Source organism: Gouania willdenowi, chromosome 2 (assembly GCF_900634775.1).
Source record: "Gouania willdenowi chromosome 2, fGouWil2.1, whole genome shotgun sequence".
NCBI lineage: Eukaryota > Metazoa > Chordata > Actinopteri > Blenniiformes > Gobiesocidae > Gouania > Gouania willdenowi.
This window is the reverse complement of record NC_041045.1, coordinates 5,298,238-5,316,466: the sequence shown is the minus strand read 5'-3', so window position 1 is coordinate 5,316,466 and position 18,229 is coordinate 5,298,238. Positions and strand designations below refer to the sequence as shown.

The window sequence follows — 18,229 nt, the reverse complement described above, 5'->3', positions numbered from 1 at the left end:
ATTATTAAGACTAAGTTGGTTCTTTATCTGAAGACTAAAACAGATAAAACCAGAATTAAGTGGTTTTTTTTTAATTCTGCTTTGCAAATAAAAATAAAGCTTTTGGTTTAATGTTCTGTATCAACCCCTTTGCGTTAAGAGAAAAAAAAAACAAAAACTGAAAAAGACAATGTAATAAAGAAGTACTATATGTAGGAAGTCTAGAGTATTAGAGTGTAGAGAACAATCTCTATCCCTCAGTATTATAAAGCAATAAACCCCATGCACTGTTAAAAAACAAAATCTCCAAAAATGTAATATTGCCAGCAAAAAGTGCCCTCAATGATTGCTTAAATTTCGTGTATTTATAAAATTAAACAAAAAATAAAAAAAATATGTACACACATCTACAAAGTAAATAATGATACACTTAAATGAAACAGATTGTAAATACTATCCCTGAAGTCCCGCTGTTAGCCTGCGGTGGCGCTACTGAGACCAAACACTCTGTGCTAAAGATGTGAAGATGGCGGAGCTCCAGATGCTTCTGGAAGAGGAGATCCCAGCCGGGCGGAGCGCCCTTTTGGACAGCTTCACTAACTTGGAGAGGGTTGCCGAGTACTGCGAGAGCAACTATGTACAGGTAGGCCTGGGACCAAGGGTTAGAATCCGGGTGGAACCGACGTTAAGACCGCCGAGGCAGAGGCTACGTTACGGTGACGCTGGTTTCCGCGGTAACTGGTGACAAACTGCAGACTTCCTCGTTAGTTTGTTTTTTCCTTAAGAAGTGTCTCTTCATTTAAGAAACGTTTTGACACTCACTAGATTAATAAAATGCATCTATACTTTAGTTTATACTGAAGACGGAAAGTTATGACCTGCCATCACTTTTGGGGACCCCAGAAAGGAAAACATTTTCCTTTTTGGGGTCATAATTTGTTTAATGTGAGGAGTGCAGCTTGAACTTGGGATACAGCTTTCACTCTTGGTTGTCTTTTGAAATAAAGGCACAAATGTGAATCATACAAAATTGACAGCAGTTTTAAACCTCAAAATCGATCACACTACAAAAAACTGTGAATTCAACCTCTGTGTGTATCAACAGAAAATATTTAACAATTAAAACTAAAACTTAAAAAAAATAGTACGCATTTATTATATCTACTGGTGGAAGTATAAACAACTATGAAACTTATATTCATGTCATTGAAAATATTGTATTTGATCATGAAAATTCAATTTAATAGGCTCGTAAATGGTTTAAGTCTGAAATTCCGGAAGTCGTTCACTATGTAATCATGCAGCCCTGTTTGTTCAATACACTATGTGAGCTAACGGATGCTAACGCTAAACCCATCTGTTGTCAATGGTTGTTTTTCGTTAACAACGCCCTGGTTTGCCATTTACGTTTAATGCTGACGTCTTCAGAAACATGTAGTGAATTGGTGTTTACATTGGTACTCGCTGTGTGGTCTTTTAAAACGCACCGCAGGCTGCCGTTAGCTTGTTAGCATCGTAGCCGGTTCACAGCTATGATTTACGAACACAGCCGTCGGGCTGTGTGAGACCAAGGCCGGGTTAGTGCGAGACAGCAACCGGTACATCTGCGGTTCTTTTCCAGTCTCTTCAGGACTCATATTCTGCTCCTAAAAACAGTCTGTTTAAAAAAAAAACAACAACAAAAAAAACATAGTTAATGTTTTTACAGCTGTATCTATTGAAAGCGGAGCAGTTTGAGTTTGCGCCCGATATTAAATCCTAAACGACACATTTTTACATGACACAATTCTCAGATGTGGGTCAGAATATCAGGACTGCAAATCAAGCTAAAAGCTGCAGAGGATTTCCCTGTGAATCAATCCGTCAATAGATAATCAGGTCTTTGCAATCATCAGCCTTTCTCTGACACGCACACACACACAATCTGAATCTGAAGTTTCTACACTCTCTCTCTGACAGTCTATTCAGTTTAATTATTTTATTTTGCAAGATTTAGCTTTTATTTTTACCCACCTGATGATTCAGGAAGGGGATTCTGTAATTCCCATCTGTTATACTGCATTTACAACATCCCACTGTTGCACTACTTTGATAAAGTACTCTGCACACTCTTCATCAAAACAGTGGCATAATCCAATCCAGGGTATGAAATAAAGAAAATATTATGCTGGTAATTTTGGGCCCCGTAGTCTTAAAAATGATTGGACGCCATGGCAAAACGACAAAAACGTAGTTGGAACTTTGATATATTTGTAGATCAATCAAAAATCTAATTCTTGAAGGGGAAAAAAACAACATCTTCAAGGTTGCCAGGAAATTCTTGATATCAAAACGGGACCATGATCCAAATTAGGTTGGGAATCACTGTATTAGCGTCTCAGATAGCATTTTTTTTTAAAGAATATTCTCTAACTTTGTGCTTCCTGCTGTTCAGTCTCCAGACAAGCAGAGGGCGCTGGAGGAGACCAAGAACTACACCACACAGTCCCTGGCCAGCGTTGCCTACCTGATCAACACGCTGGCCAACAATGTGCTGCAGATGCTGGACATCCAGGCCTCGCAGCTCCGACGCATGGAGTCCTCCATTAACCACATCTCACAGGTGGGCGGAGCCACAGTGCGCACGTTAACGTAAACCGATCCACCAACCGATCCAGTGGCTTTTTCATATCCCCTATGAATCTAAACACTTTAATTTTTTTATTTATTTCTTTTCAAATGAAAGTATGGGTATTATATGGGGTTCGAAAATCTAATCTTTCAAAATAAAACTTCAGATTCGACAGTTTTTTTGTGAACACTGCTGTCCATTTCCTTTGTCTTTAGACGGTTGATATCCACAAAGAGAAGGTCGCTCGGCGGGAGATCGGCATCCTCACTACCAACAAGAACACGTCCCGCACACACAAGATCATTGCACCGGCCAATCAGGAGAGGCCGGTTCGCTACATCCGCAAGCCAATCGACTACAGCATGCTGGACGACATGGGACACGGAGTAAAGGTGCATTCATCGATTAATCTACAGTTCAGCTTTCTAAACACCTAAAGAGAATGGAAAACTTTTTTTTGTTCTGGAGGTGTAAAGAACAAAAATGCAGTAGTTTAGTTAGTGACACATGCTGGTGTTGATCTGTGAACCAAGATGAGTCCAACCCCAAATGGTACTGGTGCTCGATGTGATCAGAGTTCTGTATATAAAACGAGCACACAGCGCTAACATATGAAGACGGTGCAACTGCTAATGTTAACAAAACAATGACAGGGACGTCTTATCACACTTTTTAGCGTTATTCACAGCTTACCAAAGTGCTCTGTTCGTTGTCTCCAAAGATAGAAGGAATTGAACCCTCAATCAGACAAAGTATTTTGGCAAATCTTTCTTTATACTGGCGAAGCAGTCATTCTTGAAGTGCTGCGCGCACACAAAAATGACCTTATCCACAGATGTGGGTACATTTCCGTAAAAAATAAAACTCAACCACGAACTTTGAAAAGGTTCTGATGCTGGGAGACGTTGTAATGAAGCGTGTGGGTTACTACATCCAACAACCGAACATTTTGACTTGTCCTCTCGTAACTTCGGCATCCTTGAGCTTGGACTACAAAATAAAAGCGAGAAATAAAAATGGCGGATTGCTCAAGTGTTGGGCCTGGAGTCGATGTCCTAATTTGGCAGTTCCGCTGCAAATACTGTGATGTTATTGTTCAAAAAACGTAATAGAGAATAGAAAAATCATAACAGATTGAAAAATATGACCAAAACAGAATATAAAGATATCAACGGAGCACCTGAAGAGACTAATTTGAACTTTTCTGTACTTCTAAACACTCTAAATGTACAACAAAATGCATTTAAGGGCTAAAAAAGTGGATTTAGCATGATATGTCCCCTTTAAAGGAACCACACACTCCTCAGTGTTTGGTTTCAGCTGTCTCACGGCCGCCACCTTGATGCCTGATGGTCTGCTCTGACCACCTTTCACAGAGGACCTTTAGAGGTCAATCTCTCCACAGGAAGGCTCAGATTCAGGAAATACAAGAACTAAATCAATGTTCCCTGGAATCAGACGTGAAATGCACCGATTTGGAGTGTGATTTCCCTTTCAAGCAGCTTCTCTTCCTGTATTTTCCTGCTCCGTCACTAACCCCAGCGTCTCTTGTCTCTCTCTCTTCCTGCTTTCCTAACTCTGTCACACACTAGTGGTTGCAGAGGTTTAAGGTAAGAGGTTCAGCCTTTCTTTGTGAAGCTTCACGTGTGGGTGATTTTTGTTGTTTTTGGTTTCTTGAGTTGAAAAATAAGTTTGACGAATTTCTGTTTTCCTGAACAAACTACCTTAACAAACCAATCAGGCCAAACATTATTACCACCTGTGTTCACAGATGAGTTAACACCTCCAACTGGTTTGTGTTCCTCAAACCAGTAGTGTTCAACTTGTGGGTTGGGACCCAGTAGCGGTAGCTCATGTACATTTGGGTCAGCTAAAAAGGCAAAGAAAATTATCTTGTGCTTTCATTTTGAAGGTAAGAGAGCAGGTGCTGCTAATTTGGTGTAATTTTTCACGTTGAAATACTCAGTTTACGGAAACATTTCACGAGTTTTTCTACCACTGACCTGTATTTGGGTCCGGGACATTATTGCCAAGTTAGCATATTATAAGCAACTTTTTGGTTTGTTTTCTTGAGGATAAGTCTGCAAACTATGTGTTTTTGGGCTCGTTCTGTAAAGCGTTGGTGCTTATTTGGACCTATTTTACTGTGAACCTCATTCTCTATCTGTGAATGACACTCATTCGTGGGACATCTGCAAAGACGGTAAATTGTCTAATGGAAAGTGAAAGAAAGTCAGGACTGGGTGTGACATAAGGTTGGATTTTGCACATATGAAATACAAACTCACCTTAAAGATTTACAACATCATGCTAGCCCCAAAAAGCACAAAATAACTGAATTTTTATCTTAAATGAGGCTAACAGAAAGTTGTTTATTACTTTAAGAAGTAAATGGGACAAAACAATTGAGAAAAAGGTTGATTCTTGATGACATCAATCAGTGCCTTGACTGACAAAAAGATAAGAGAAATGTTGTGTAAAAATGTAATGTACAGCTGATGCGTTTTTGATGCTAATCCGCCCCCGTCCCTCGTGTCTCAGGCCAGCGGTCAAAACATGAAGCCCGGAGGAGGCGGAGTCACTCGCACCAACCCGCCCACTCAGAAACCGCCCAGTCCGCCATTGACAGGGAAGTCCGGGACCCTCGGGTACGTAAGAGTGTGTGTCTGACACACGTGTGATGTGATTATGTTGGTTATCAATGCAGTGTGTGTTTGGTGTGAAAGGGTGTGTTTTCAGACTCGGGATCATAAAGTCTCTGGATCCTGAGTTCTTGATGTCACCTTTGGGACTTTGTGTATTTCTGTGCATGCTTGTGTGTGTTTGTCTTTTCAGGGTCCAACCACAGCTCCAATGTTCCATGTTCAATGCTCTTGTTTTGACGTTCTCCACCTTCCTGTTGTTTCTCCTCCAAACAAAGCTTTGAGTTTTGTGTTTGTGATGCAGCTCCATCAGATCATAGCGACAGTTTGCATCTTCTCGTGAGATGGGCTTTAAATAATGGTTAGAAGTTTCAGAGTATCACTGCTGTTGATGGGATGGGAAGTACATTCATTGTTTTGCATCAAAGGTTAGGTTAAGGAAAGCCATGGTTCGATAAACAGATGGAACTTAAACGTTTCTACTGGGCAAGATGGAAATGTTTACCGCGATTAGTTTGAGAAAGAGAAATGTTTTAAACTGACTGTCACCATGGTAACAGAAAGAGTTTTAAAGACGACTACAGATGGAAGTTTGTCTGGTGTCTGTTGCGACGGGAAAGAGATCTGTTACTATGGCAACAAAAATAGTTCAAGACGGCGAGCGAGAAGAGTTCGTCTGACTTTGTTACCTTGATAACGAAAGAGTTACAGAAAGTGTGAAATCAGTTAATCTGATTGTTACCATGGTAACGGGGAGATAAATTAGTCAAGGGAACAATTCTGTTACTAAGTTAATGAGTGAGAGAGAAATCCTGTCTTTGCAAAATTAGTTAAGATAATTCGGTTACCATGGCAATGACCTTGTTTTATAAATATATATAGAGAGAGAGGGGTATCGTTAAACTGATACTGTTACAATAGTAATGGGAATTGTTTATTCTAATTTTGGTAACAGAGTTAAAGAGGGAAGTTATCAAGGAAATCTGTTTAATCTCCTTCTGTTGTCCCGATGACAAGAAATGTATAACTATGTAATAATGACAGTAATGAGTCTTTGTTACTATGGTTAATATGATTGTCACCAGAGTTTAGAGCACCCCTCTCAGAACAAAATAATTAGCTAGGTAACGGTTTGTTTTTTTGATAGATTTTTTTGTTTATTTGTTTTTGGGTTTTTTCTCACTGCAGCGAGCGTGGGATATTTTGAACTTTACATTCTTTTGGTCAACCAAACTTGAACTTACTTTTAACTCAGGATTTGTTAAGCCTGCTTTCTGAAAGAGGACAATTTGCACACAGCAGCTGTCACTGACTCCGCCCATCCCGACTTCCTGTCGCCCCTTTTTAAGTTTGTTTCTCCCCCTCACTTCATGCCCCCTCTCCCCCACCCCCGCCCCTTTCTCAGGCGGCACTCCCCCTATAGGACGCTCGAGCCGGTGCGCCCCCCCGTTGTCCCTAACGACTACGTCTCAAGCCCGACGCGCAACATGGCGCTCCCCGAGCAGAGCCCTGCACGCACTGCATCAGTTAATCAGAGGAATCGCACCTACAGGTACCCCCCCCCCCCCCCCCCCCCCCCCCTCCTTACCCAGCATGCCTCTCTACACCTTAAACAAGCCCTTTCCCGCTTGCCTTCACCTCTGAACACCTTCTGCCTTTTTCCTCTTCTCTGGAACGACATCTTTGAAGAAGTTTTGCTACTTCCTTGGAAATTGAAGATTCAGCTTTTCTCAGGCAGCAGAACAGCATTTAGATAAAAAGGGACGGTCTAGCCAAGGTCAAGATTTTAATTAACTCGGTTCCACAGTCACCTATAATTTTTCTAAGGTGTAATATTTCCCCAAACACTTTTCAGAGATGACCTCTTTTCCATGTTTCATTTTCGTTTTGTCGGCGTTCCCTAATTAGATGTCATTACAGGCTATTAAACTTCCCGAAATTGTGGCAACATGATTAATAGAGTTATTTGAGTTAATTACTTTTTAATGTAGAAGTGCGCTGACATTCTTTCCTAACATTATGAGATTGAAGATTTTGCGTGAGAATTGACATGTTAGCTGCGGACCAACTGTTTTACTGGTAAAAATATCATGGAAATGTATATCATCCCAAAACATGCATGTGATGGTATGTAATTTGTCATATTACTATTTCCACTTGATTTTCTTTAAAAAAAAAAAATTGCCTTTCCCTGTTTTGGGAAGTAAATTCCTTCTGTTTTCCGTAATCACGGATGAAGGATTGACAGCTTTCTACTTGAGAAAATGCCGATATTGGCTTACTTTCTTTAGACCAAGCAAGTCAAATTAGTACACTGTTTGGAAATGAAAGACTTTTAACAATGAACAAGTTGCTGAATGGAATGTACACAAATCAAAGCTCTCACAGATCTTCAGTAGAGTAAAGGAGAGAGGCTGAATCAAAAGAATACTCACACCAAAGACTAAACAGCAGGAATTTCCACCAATTGTTCATTAACTCTCTATGAAGTAGAACAGTGTTAATGGATCCTCCATGAGGCAACATATTTGAACGGCACTCGGAGTGAAATGGTGAAAACAATTGGAAAACTTCTTTAATAAAACCTAAGATTGGCAGGTTGGAATGCCCTCTACTCAGAAATGAAATGTAATTGCTCAATTTAAAAAATGATTATTCAGGATGAAAATATTCACGTCAGTTTTAACAGCTCAGATTCAGACGATTCATCCTCTGTACGCTCCGACTCAGTTTCTTTGTGATTCTATGTTTGTATTTGCTGTGTATTTAGAGATTTCCTGTGGCAGCGTCGTTCTCACTGCTCCTCCACCCCAACAGAGTTATTCTTAGACACAGAAAATCCAGAGGATTTTGGGAATTTGGACCAAATATTTGGTTTCCTTCGGATGCTAGAAAATAATTTTCTATCGGACTCTGAACTCCGCGTTTGTTCCACAGCTTCATCTTCTTCATCTTTCCACTGTTTGCTTCCTGCTTCTGCATTGTTTCTTCATCTCTGTCTTTTGTTGTTGTTTTCAGCCACCAGTTTTTCCTGTTGCATCTCTAAAAAAAATAATTTTTTTTAAAGATTTTAAGATGCAAAATAATGATGTGGTTTGACCCAGAATGCTTGTCAGTGTTATTAGTTTTTAGTGTGCAAAGAAGCAAGACAAAAATGTTGCCTCTAAGTAAGAAGACTTTTGAAGGCCTTTCATACTTATTTAAACATCCCTATATACCAGGCTAAACCTAGAGCAGCAGGATTTTAGAAATGTGTCAACATCAGCTCAGTAATGCAAAACTTTGTTCCCTGACAAACAAGTGTTAAATAGATATTAGAAATCTAATATCTACGCACTGTCCTAGCCTTAATAATCATGTTTGATTAAATATTGGTGGTGGTTAAAGGAAGTCTGTCTGCACTGATGCAGACCGAGTGTTTGTGTGAGTACTGATGTGTTATACCACCCTCCACCAGCAGTGGGAGCAGTGGAGGAAGCCACCCCAGCAGCAGCCGCAGCAGCAGCAGGGAGAACAGCGGCAGCGGCAGTGTGGGCGTTCCCATTGCTGTGCCCACGCCGGCTCCGCCCACTGCCTTCCCAGGTAACCCCAACACATCGACCGCAACCTTCATAATGATAATGCATTTTATTTGTAAATTCTAAGACAGTTTACAGTTGTTAAAACAATTACACACAAGTCCAAAAATAAACAAACAATAAAGGTAAATAAAGAACATACATAACAATCGTAAGTTAAATGCTTGTTAAAAGGTGAGGTTTGATGAGTTAATGGGTTGGTGCAGTGTTGAATGTGTGCAGAGGGGTATTCCGTAAAGGAGGGATAACAAACTCTTGAGTATATCCATAAACTCTGGGTCAGCATACCCCGCGATGGGAAACTCTGGGTATCTGATTCCATTACAGCTGGTATGAAGTGGGTCAATCAACCCTGAGAATGTAAACCTTGGGTTATTTACGTGCACACGCGTGATAAAAAGCCATTATCAATGGATTGACGATTACACAAACTACCATGGTAACCACCGGAAGAGAGTGATTTATTCACCCTGATGGGCGAAATAAGCCGGTGTTCGAAGATTATGAGCCTGTTCTAAAGGTGCGTTCAGTGTGAACGCCATCATAACTTCAAAGGTATGTGATCTATAGATCAAACTGTATTACAATATAAAACAACAATTGAGCTTCAAAAGTGGATTTTTAAAAATGATTTCCTCCTTTACATTCTCCACAGGTTTGTATTCAGTAGGGATGTAACGAATAATCGTAAGGCAGTTAAAAATCGATTCACATGTATCACGATTCACATCGATGCTGTGAAAATTGAATCACAGTGCTTTTTTTAATCTACCTTTTTTAACCTTCTATCCAGAAGTGTTGGTGGCGGGCGGAATCTGCTAATACTTTCTTTCTGGTTGCGTTCTACTTTTAGACATGTTCATAAATGAGTCCTTACTCCTTTAGCACCGAAAAAATATCTGTAATATTACGTGAATATCTGTAAAAGTAGCGTTTGTCTGCTAGCATAGGATCTCTTCTTCACTGCAAGATATCGGCATGCCAACCGACCACTGGGTTACCAGCGCCCTCTGCTGGTCCAAACAAATGTCTGACCTAAATAAAGTGAAATTACTTTCCATTTGTTAAGGCACAAAATATATTTTCAGTTGCACTTTTAAAAAGAAAAGGATCTATTATGCAGTTTTGCATTGTTTACTATAGAACCAGAATTTAAATTAATAGGCTTCTTCTTTTGTATTATTCCTTTATTTCATTCAAGATTTATTTTTAAATTGCATTGTTTTGAATAGTTTATTAAGGGATTCTTTTGACAATGAAAAATAAGAGGAAAATAGTATAGTTTTTTCCCCCAAAAAAATAAAGGAATATTTTTCAGTCATCATTTTTCTTCAGTCCCATTTTGTAAAATAAATCGTGAGAGAATCGTATCGTGAACCGAATCGTGTGAGTGAATCGTTACATCCCTAGTGTTCAGGGAACTTTACTACAGACGTCAGTAGCTTTAATGCAGATCAACCTCTCAGTGAATTTCACTTAATGCTCTGTATCCACGTTATAAAGAAAACTACTGTTTGCAAAAAAAACAAAAAAAAACCTAAAGCAACACAACATTAGTAATGGTGAACACGTATGTGGTGTGTGATGTTACTAATGTGTTTCAGAGAAAAGTGTTAAAGTTTATTAAAGTGTTCAGGTGGGTGGAGCCAGGTAGAAACCCAGGGATTCTTTGATAAAACCTGCCAGCGAGCAGGTTTAGTTCACGGACAGTGTTGCCATGGTAACATACTCAGAGAAGAACATACCTCCCGTTTAGAAATGGGATACTCAGAGTTTCCCTCATTTGAGCCCAAACACACTCAGAGTTTGAATATAACCCGCTTTATGGAATTCCCTTCTGGATGTGTGTTAAGAGTTGTTTTGGCCCCGCCTACTGACTACCTGCAGACAAAGAGCCTCAAATACTAATAAAAAAAACTCATTAATATTAAAGATTAAGTGAACACTTTGACGAGTGGATATATTTTGATTAATTGGTAATATTGAATAAAATGCTGTTAACGTATACATATTTACATGCCAACATACTTATTTGGTTGTGTTCAGAAGTCAGTCATTAGTTAACAACAAATTAAAATTATCACAGTTGGTTTTCTAACATAGCTGTAGCCAGTGGTTTCCAAACTTTTACAGTTGTGCCCCCTTTGAAGAATTAAAAAGTTTTTACTTAATCATTAGTACTACACTGTAATGTAAAATGTCGCCTGTTCAAAGGGAGGCACTGATTGGTCGATTCATCAGCGATTGAGCCTCTGTTAAAGAGCTGCATGTGGCTCCAGAGCTGCAGGGTGAAGTTCTCTGCACTAACCTCAATAACCTCCGTGTGTGTGAGTGTTGGTCTGGCTCTCTTCTCACTTTGTTGTCTCGACTCCCCCCACCCCCCCAATCCTTCTTCACCCCCTCCCCCATGGTACAGGCCCCGCCCCCCCCAACCCAACCAAACCGTCCCCTCAGCCCTCAGTTCCCCCCGGGCCCCCGTCCTCTACCCTGGACGGCCCCCCTCAGGCCTCCAACTCCCCTGTTGAGCCCCCGCCTGTACCTCCTCCTCCCCCCCAGCTCCCGGCCTCCACAGCCCCCACTGCTACCTATGGCAACCCTGCACAAGGTGAGTGTGATTGGTTCGAGCCGCACATCCATCCCACCTCATCCCGCTGCTGTATCCAAGGTTCGATTCCCAAAGGTTCTAAACAAATGTTCACATAATTGAATTTAATTAAATCAAATTGTTTTGCACTCATTTGAAAATCATGACTGAACTATGGAAACAGTTCAGGGATTAGTGGTATTTTTAATCCAAAAACTTTGAATCAATTAAAGTGTTACTGTTTTCTGATGACCTCATCAGACTCTGTACTGAAAACTCTGTGATTAAAAGTAATCACATACTGCCCTCTAGTGTCAGAGGTGTGATCGGACAGCTTTCTGTAAAAAACAAACCCTTCAAAAAAAGTACCAAATTTGACCTTGAAATGTTCACAAAGCAGTAAAAAATAGATCTATCCTGCTTCAAAAGAAATCATTGGTTTTTATCATAAAATGTAATATTTTAGAAATAACATTTCATTGAGAGGATTCAGGAATGTTTTAGAATCTTAATTCAAAGCAGTCATTCCAAGTTACTCTGAATCCTTTCAAAATAAAAGCAGCCTTTTGGTTTCAAATCTTATAAATGTGCGACTCATTTCCCTCAAAAACATAATTTCTGCTCTTCATCCTCATGCACTGTTAGTGTGCGTGTGTGTGTGTAATGTTGGTCATGGTGCTATTTAATGATGTTTAATGCTTGTGTGTGTGTGATGTTGCCTTCACATGCTCTTCATATCGTGCAGCTTATGCTCTTTGTTCGATGTTTATGCAAAGAATCCTGGGAAATTAGATTTTCATCACAAAAAAGTCTCTCCAGGAAAACACACATTACAAAATCATTTAAACCCTTCAGAAATAAGTGTATTCTCAAGTTTCTACTTCATATATTTCACAATTTTGAGGGTTTCATTTTTGATAAGTTAATAAGTGTTAATTTGTGTATTTTACCAGTGGTAATATTTGGGAATTAAAATTTATTGTAATGTTACTTTTCAATAAAACCCTTTTAAGTGTATTAAAAAAAATTTTGGTTTATTCAACACAAGTTTTCTTGTGAGGAAAATCTAACCAATACTAATTAGTAATATTAATGTTAAGAGTTACATTTTAATTAAAAGATATTCATGCCTGGTAAAGTCACATAATAACAAGCGTTCATTTTCCTTGTTTTTTTTATTTGTTGACACATTAGCTTCAGTGCTTTCAGGAAGAGGTGAAACGGGGTCAATGTTTAAACCTGAGAAATATCAGGTTTGATGGGTTTGATTCCTGCTGGGAAGATAGAAATGATGCTTCATGTGCTGCTTCTCTCCTCTCAGGCCTTCCTCAGTTCTACAGCATGAACCGCACAGCCACGCAGCAGCAGCAGCCCGTCAACGCCCAGGTGGGAGGGTCCCTGCCGTACCGCCGCCCCTCTTTGATATCCGGGCAACAAGGCATCGCCCAAAACCAGCCAAACTCCGCCCACAGCCAGCTCAACGGAGGACCGCACTTCATCCAGAACCAAGGTGAGTTTGTGCAAAGAGTCCGTCTTTGTCCTATAGGTGCAATGAACTCTAATTTAACATATTCATAGTTTTTAATTATATATTTTATTTTAAATTAGTGCTTAAAAAACTTCAACATAATTAAAAATTTATTTTTATTATTAATACTTTTTTTTTTTTTACAAAAATTATCAACGTTTTTTGATTTCTTTATCGAATTATGCTATGTGTTTTCAAAATTGTAATAATTGTTTTTGCCTTTCATAGTCACTTATGGTACTTATGGAATAGTTGCATTTTTGCAATACTTTGAATATAAATGTGTATTAATATTTTTAATCTAAAAAAATTGTTAGATTAAATGTATAAATAAAATAATAAAAAAAGAGAAGCTGTGATGTCATCTTCAAAACAGTGCACATCAAAGGACACAGGCTGTAAATTATTTGATCCTATGGTTACCTGTTGCCCAGAACTTTGTGGACAAAGGTTACCATGGCAACGTAAAAACTTTTTTTTTTTAACGTCAGCAGTGAATTTCAGCATATAGTATTCTCAACTGTATTTTCCCTGTATTAAAGTAGATGTTGTTGATGTATTATTACTGACTTTTAACATTTCATTTTCTCCTATTATACGAGGACATTCGACCCTTTTCTTCTTCTTCTGTCTGTTTATTAATAAAGAGGTTCTCAACTGTTCAGTAGTGTGCTTATCCTCTTTCAATTGAAATGTTTGATTAATCGCTTTTGAGTTTATTGATTAAAAAATAGAAAATAAACTGTTTAAATGTAAAACTGAAGTTAAAGTTTGCTTGAGGGTGAGTCCCAGGTCAGTTGAGGATCTCTGCTTTAACTTTGAGCACTGGCTCCGCCTTCTAACCTTCCTCTGTCTGCTGTGATCTGGTCTCAGGCCCCCCTGTCCCCCCTCCCCCATCCATGCAGATCACCCCTCAGCTTCCTCTCATGGGCTTTGTGGCTCGAGTTCAGGAGAGCAGTAAGTGTGTTCAGCTCCTCTGCACGAGCCTGTGTGTGTGTGTTTTCAGACGACAATAATCAGCCTTTGAAAAACACGCTTTTATTCAACATTTTTATTTCTTTTTTTTTCTGCTTAAATGGAAAAATATCACGTAAATGCGTGATGTGCTCCTAGAACATGCAATTGAGGGAATATTTGTCTCGCATTGCAATTTCTGCTTGATTTAGTTTAAAAAATAAATAAATAAATAATAATATTGCCATTTCTGTTTCAGGAGGTAGATTCCATAATTGGTGTCCTTTTCCCCACAAATCTTCACAACTCCTGCTCTAACTTCTCTGTTTTCACTGTGTCTGTGCTTCTATGCCGTTTAATCTCATGTTTTTATTCAAAACACTTTAATATAATTTTGTAAAAGAGACGTGTTTTGCCTATTTAATTTAAATGGTAACAAATATTCAGCAACATTATCATTGCATTATGTAGGAATTTTTTTTAAGATTTGAATAACGATACATTTAATTAATTTACCAGACATGTATTGATTTATTGCAAATATAGTGTTAATATGACTGGTAAATATTTATGTATAATGACTGTTTTTGCATTATGGAATACGATAATATTAATATTTAAAATTTCTCTAAATAAGAATGCATTTTTTTATAAATTTTCTTTTTTATTTATTTTTTAATACATTTTAATTAATGCTGTCTATCTCCCTAACTTAAACTGTATATATCAGGATATATATTTATTATGCCGGGTGTACGTAACTCACATCTCCTAAGTTTTAAAGCTAGAATTGGACTCAAATTTTTGCTTCTACAATACAGTTATAATATATATATATATATTTGAGTTTATTTTACAGGGTTTGATAGGTCTTTGTGTCTTATTTATTTGTTATTATGATTAACTTTTTTCCCACATTTTCTTCCCTCGATGTGTTCAAACTTTAAAGGATTACTTTAGCATGCAAAGACTTTAACGCGCTACCTGCATGAACCCTTTGTGTTGCGCGACCGTCTTTGCGCTCCTTCTAATCGGTCTCCTGTGTTAAACCCCGCCCCTTCACCTGTAGTCACAGACGTGCCGCCGCCGCCCATTGAGGAGCCGGCGTTCGACCAGGCCACGCCTCCTCCGCCGCCAGAGGACTACGAGGAGGAGGAGGAGGACGAAGACGAGTCTGCGGTGGTGGAGTACAGCGACCCGTACGCGGAGGAGGACCCGCCATGGGCGCCGCGAAGCTACATGGAGAAAGGTTGAACACGCTTTCAAAATAAGAGTCTGAAAATTTGGCTTTGATTTCACAATATTGTTACGCATAAAGGATGAACATGGCAAATATTATAATGTGGTGTCACAGTGAAGTTAAATTCTTAGAAAAGCTTTTTTTAATGGTGTCACTGATAAAAGTGTAATAAATATTAGTAATAGTTTCTATTTAAATACTTGAGTGGATTTCACTATCACAGGAAACATGACTGCATCGAAACGCTTCTTATTTTTCAGTGAAACCTTTCGGTTGTTGACAGTGGGAAACTAATATCTTTATATATTTTAAGTGGCAGGAAATCAACCAAAAAGTTCAAATACATTATGCTAGTTTTTCTAGTTCTCAGGATTTAAAACTTTTTAAAAATTATTATAATTTTTTTGGGAGAAAAAAAAAAAAGGTTCTATTTGATTTATTTTGATCTTGTAAAAGACAACTTAACAACAGTTTAAAATAAAACAAAAAACAGTAATTTGCACATTAAAGTCAATTTTACTGTGTGAATGTGAATAAACAATCAATGCAATTTAATACACAGAAACATGCAATAATTGTTTTTTACATTAACCATATCTCTTTTACAAATATATGTATGCGATAATTAATTACAATTATGGAGTAATTATAATTTAAAAAATCTGTTGCTGTCATAATCCTAATTGACTTTGTAATTGTAATTGCATGAAAATTCTATAAAAATGGTCATTTATAATTTAACGCAAAACTGGGGAACCATGTTACAGTTCTATGTACAATTTTACACATGTAGTTAGTTATTATTAAAATAAGTTTCATATCAAGCTTTCCCACATTTCACAATTTACAAAATAATGCTCAAACGCCCACACCAAAATTAATAAAACCTATATTTATTCATTGATTAGGAAGCCTAACGATCGATAGGAAAGAAATTAGTGTATTTTAGAGCTGATTTAGAACCTGTTAACAAAAGAGATGCTAACACAAGAGGAAGGTTTAGTAAATGATTACATTAATTGTATTTGACTTTCTGAGGATAAAAACATGGTTAATTGAAAATGTAATTGTAACTGAAAAATGTAATTAACCCCAACCCTGATGTGTCCAATGTCCCACAACTTTTTTTTAAAAGGAATTATGCTCTGAATTATTTTAAATAATGTTCCAGTTTAACTCCACAGATGGTAACAGAAGCTTTTCATTGTGGATAGATACTTTATTGATCCCGAAGGAAATTGTGCTAATACTGTGAACCTTTAGATTTGATTTCCCTCTAAAGTTATAACCATCCTTTCTTTCAAACGAAACACAGAAAAATACAACTCCACCAGTAAGAATATAAAACAGTATAAAATAGACTGGTGTGTGTGTTTCAGTGGTGGCGATCTACGACTACTCGCGCGACAAAGAGGACGAGCTGTCATTCCAGGAAGGCTCCATTATCTACGTGATCAAGAAGAACGATGACGGCTGGTACGAGGGCGTGATGAACGGCACCACCGGACTGTTTCCCGGCAACTACGTAGAGTCCATCATGCACTACGCGGACTGAAGCGAGGGTCAAAGGTCACAGACTGACGGGACAGACCTTCCTCAACTGCAGGAGTCGCAGTGAGTGTGTGTGTGGGGTGGGTGGGTGGGGGGGAGCTACCCCTCCAACACCACTGCCTTGGTTTCGGCTTCATTTGTTCTCCTTTCAGTGTTTAACGCTATTTATTCAGAGTGGGCGGAGCTTAATCAAGCACATTGGTGATGAGGATTGTTTGAATTTATGTTTTTTGCTAGGTTTTACTGCATTTTTTTCATCAGCAAACCCTCAACGAGACGATGAAGGCCGTGTTTGAACGATTTACTTTCATTTGCTCCGTTTCCTTTGAACGATGAGTGTCGGACTGCATGCTTCAGCAAGATCTCTTTTTTCTTTTCTTTTTTTCATCCATGTCTTAATATTTTTGAATATGGTGTGGCTTGGTGGTTTTTTGATATTTGCCCACTTGGAAGTCATTTTCTCAGATGCTTGTGCCATATTGAAGTGTGTGTTGCTGTTCAGAGGTTCTCACTTCATTTGCAATAAATCCGCCAGAGTTTTATTCAATCAAAAGCACATTTGTAGAAAAAAAAAAGAAGCAGTAATTTAAATGTGAGATGACTTAGTGAATATGAGAAGATGCCAGCAGTCTATTGAAGAGGTTTAATGCCCCGCATATACATATATATATATATAAAAAAATATATATTTCATAAAAACCTACAAAGTGTCCATGCTCTGTATGGTTTTCAAACCGCTCATTGCAAGTTTTTTGTGCTTTTGTCCAAAACTTAATTTTCTAATGACAAAAATAACACAAAGTGGGTCTGTCTGTACGTTTTGCATGCCATTGTTCTTATCTGTGCTGGTGTTGGAAAACCGGTTATTGGAAAAAACTGTAATTTCTCTAATGGCTCCAAGCCGGAGCAGAAAGCCTCGTCCAAAGACACTTTAAAAAAGGAGGAGCAGCAGCCAAGGTCTATTGATAGCACATGGCATGCTAATGGCAAGGTCTTGGCTAACACATGGTTAGCATGTCATTAGCTCCATGGTTAGCTCATGGGTCTTGCGGCAGAGTTACAGCGACACTAACAACAAACCTTCAGTCCTGCAGGATTCACTAAGCCTCAGTCTCTGGTCCAACAGCCCATAATGCCATTGTGTTGCACAGTTCCAGTTGAATTGCTGAAGTATGATATTTGTAAATCATGAACAACAATAAAATACTTAAACTTTACTGGAAAAGTGTTTTTGTGTTCATTTATATACAGCATGTAAATCCAGGGTATTTTATTGCACCCTCACCTCCGAGTTTTCAGTGAAAGTTTTGAGACTTTAGGTTGGTTCTTCTGTTGCTCAAGTAAGTGGGGTGTACCCCAGGGTTCGGTCCTTGAGCCGCTTTTGTTCCTGATTTGTTTACTCCCTCGTGGCAAGCTGATCCAGCAGTTCAGTGAGGTCTCCTCTCACCTGTATGCTGATGACCTCCAGCTGTACTGCTCTTTCAAGTCCTCCGAACCTCAGAGACTGGCCAAAAAAAGCAATAGCTAAGTGAAAATAGCCTCCAGCTGAATTCCTGTAAAAC

At 38.6% G+C, this 18,229-nt stretch overlaps 1 protein-coding gene across 17 annotated transcripts; it reads left to right on the top strand.

The window, feature by feature from the left end:
* The first annotated feature begins 472 nt into the window (after positions 1 to 472).
* LOC114474152 (abl interactor 2-like) lies at positions 473 to 17,320 on the top strand. Of its 17 annotated transcripts, none has more exons than XM_028464228.1 (12): positions 473 to 622; positions 2,414 to 2,581; positions 2,806 to 2,982; positions 4,183 to 4,200; positions 5,132 to 5,238; positions 6,638 to 6,784; positions 8,693 to 8,814; positions 11,227 to 11,415; positions 12,716 to 12,904; positions 13,796 to 13,879; positions 14,946 to 15,125; positions 16,496 to 17,320. In XM_028464228.1, exons 1-12 carry the CDS (start codon positions 506 to 508, stop codon positions 16,669 to 16,671), a joined length of 1,674 nt encoding a protein of 557 aa, XP_028320029.1. In that variant the 5' UTR covers positions 473 to 505; the 3' UTR covers positions 16,672 to 17,320. The 17 variants fall into 17 exon arrangements, with proteins under 17 accessions (XP_028320029.1, XP_028320020.1, XP_028320047.1 ...); XM_028464219.1 differs by having other exon boundaries at positions 8,690 to 8,814; XM_028464246.1 differs by lacking the exon at positions 4,183 to 4,200.
* The last annotated feature ends 909 nt before the right edge of the window (positions 17,321 to 18,229 follow it).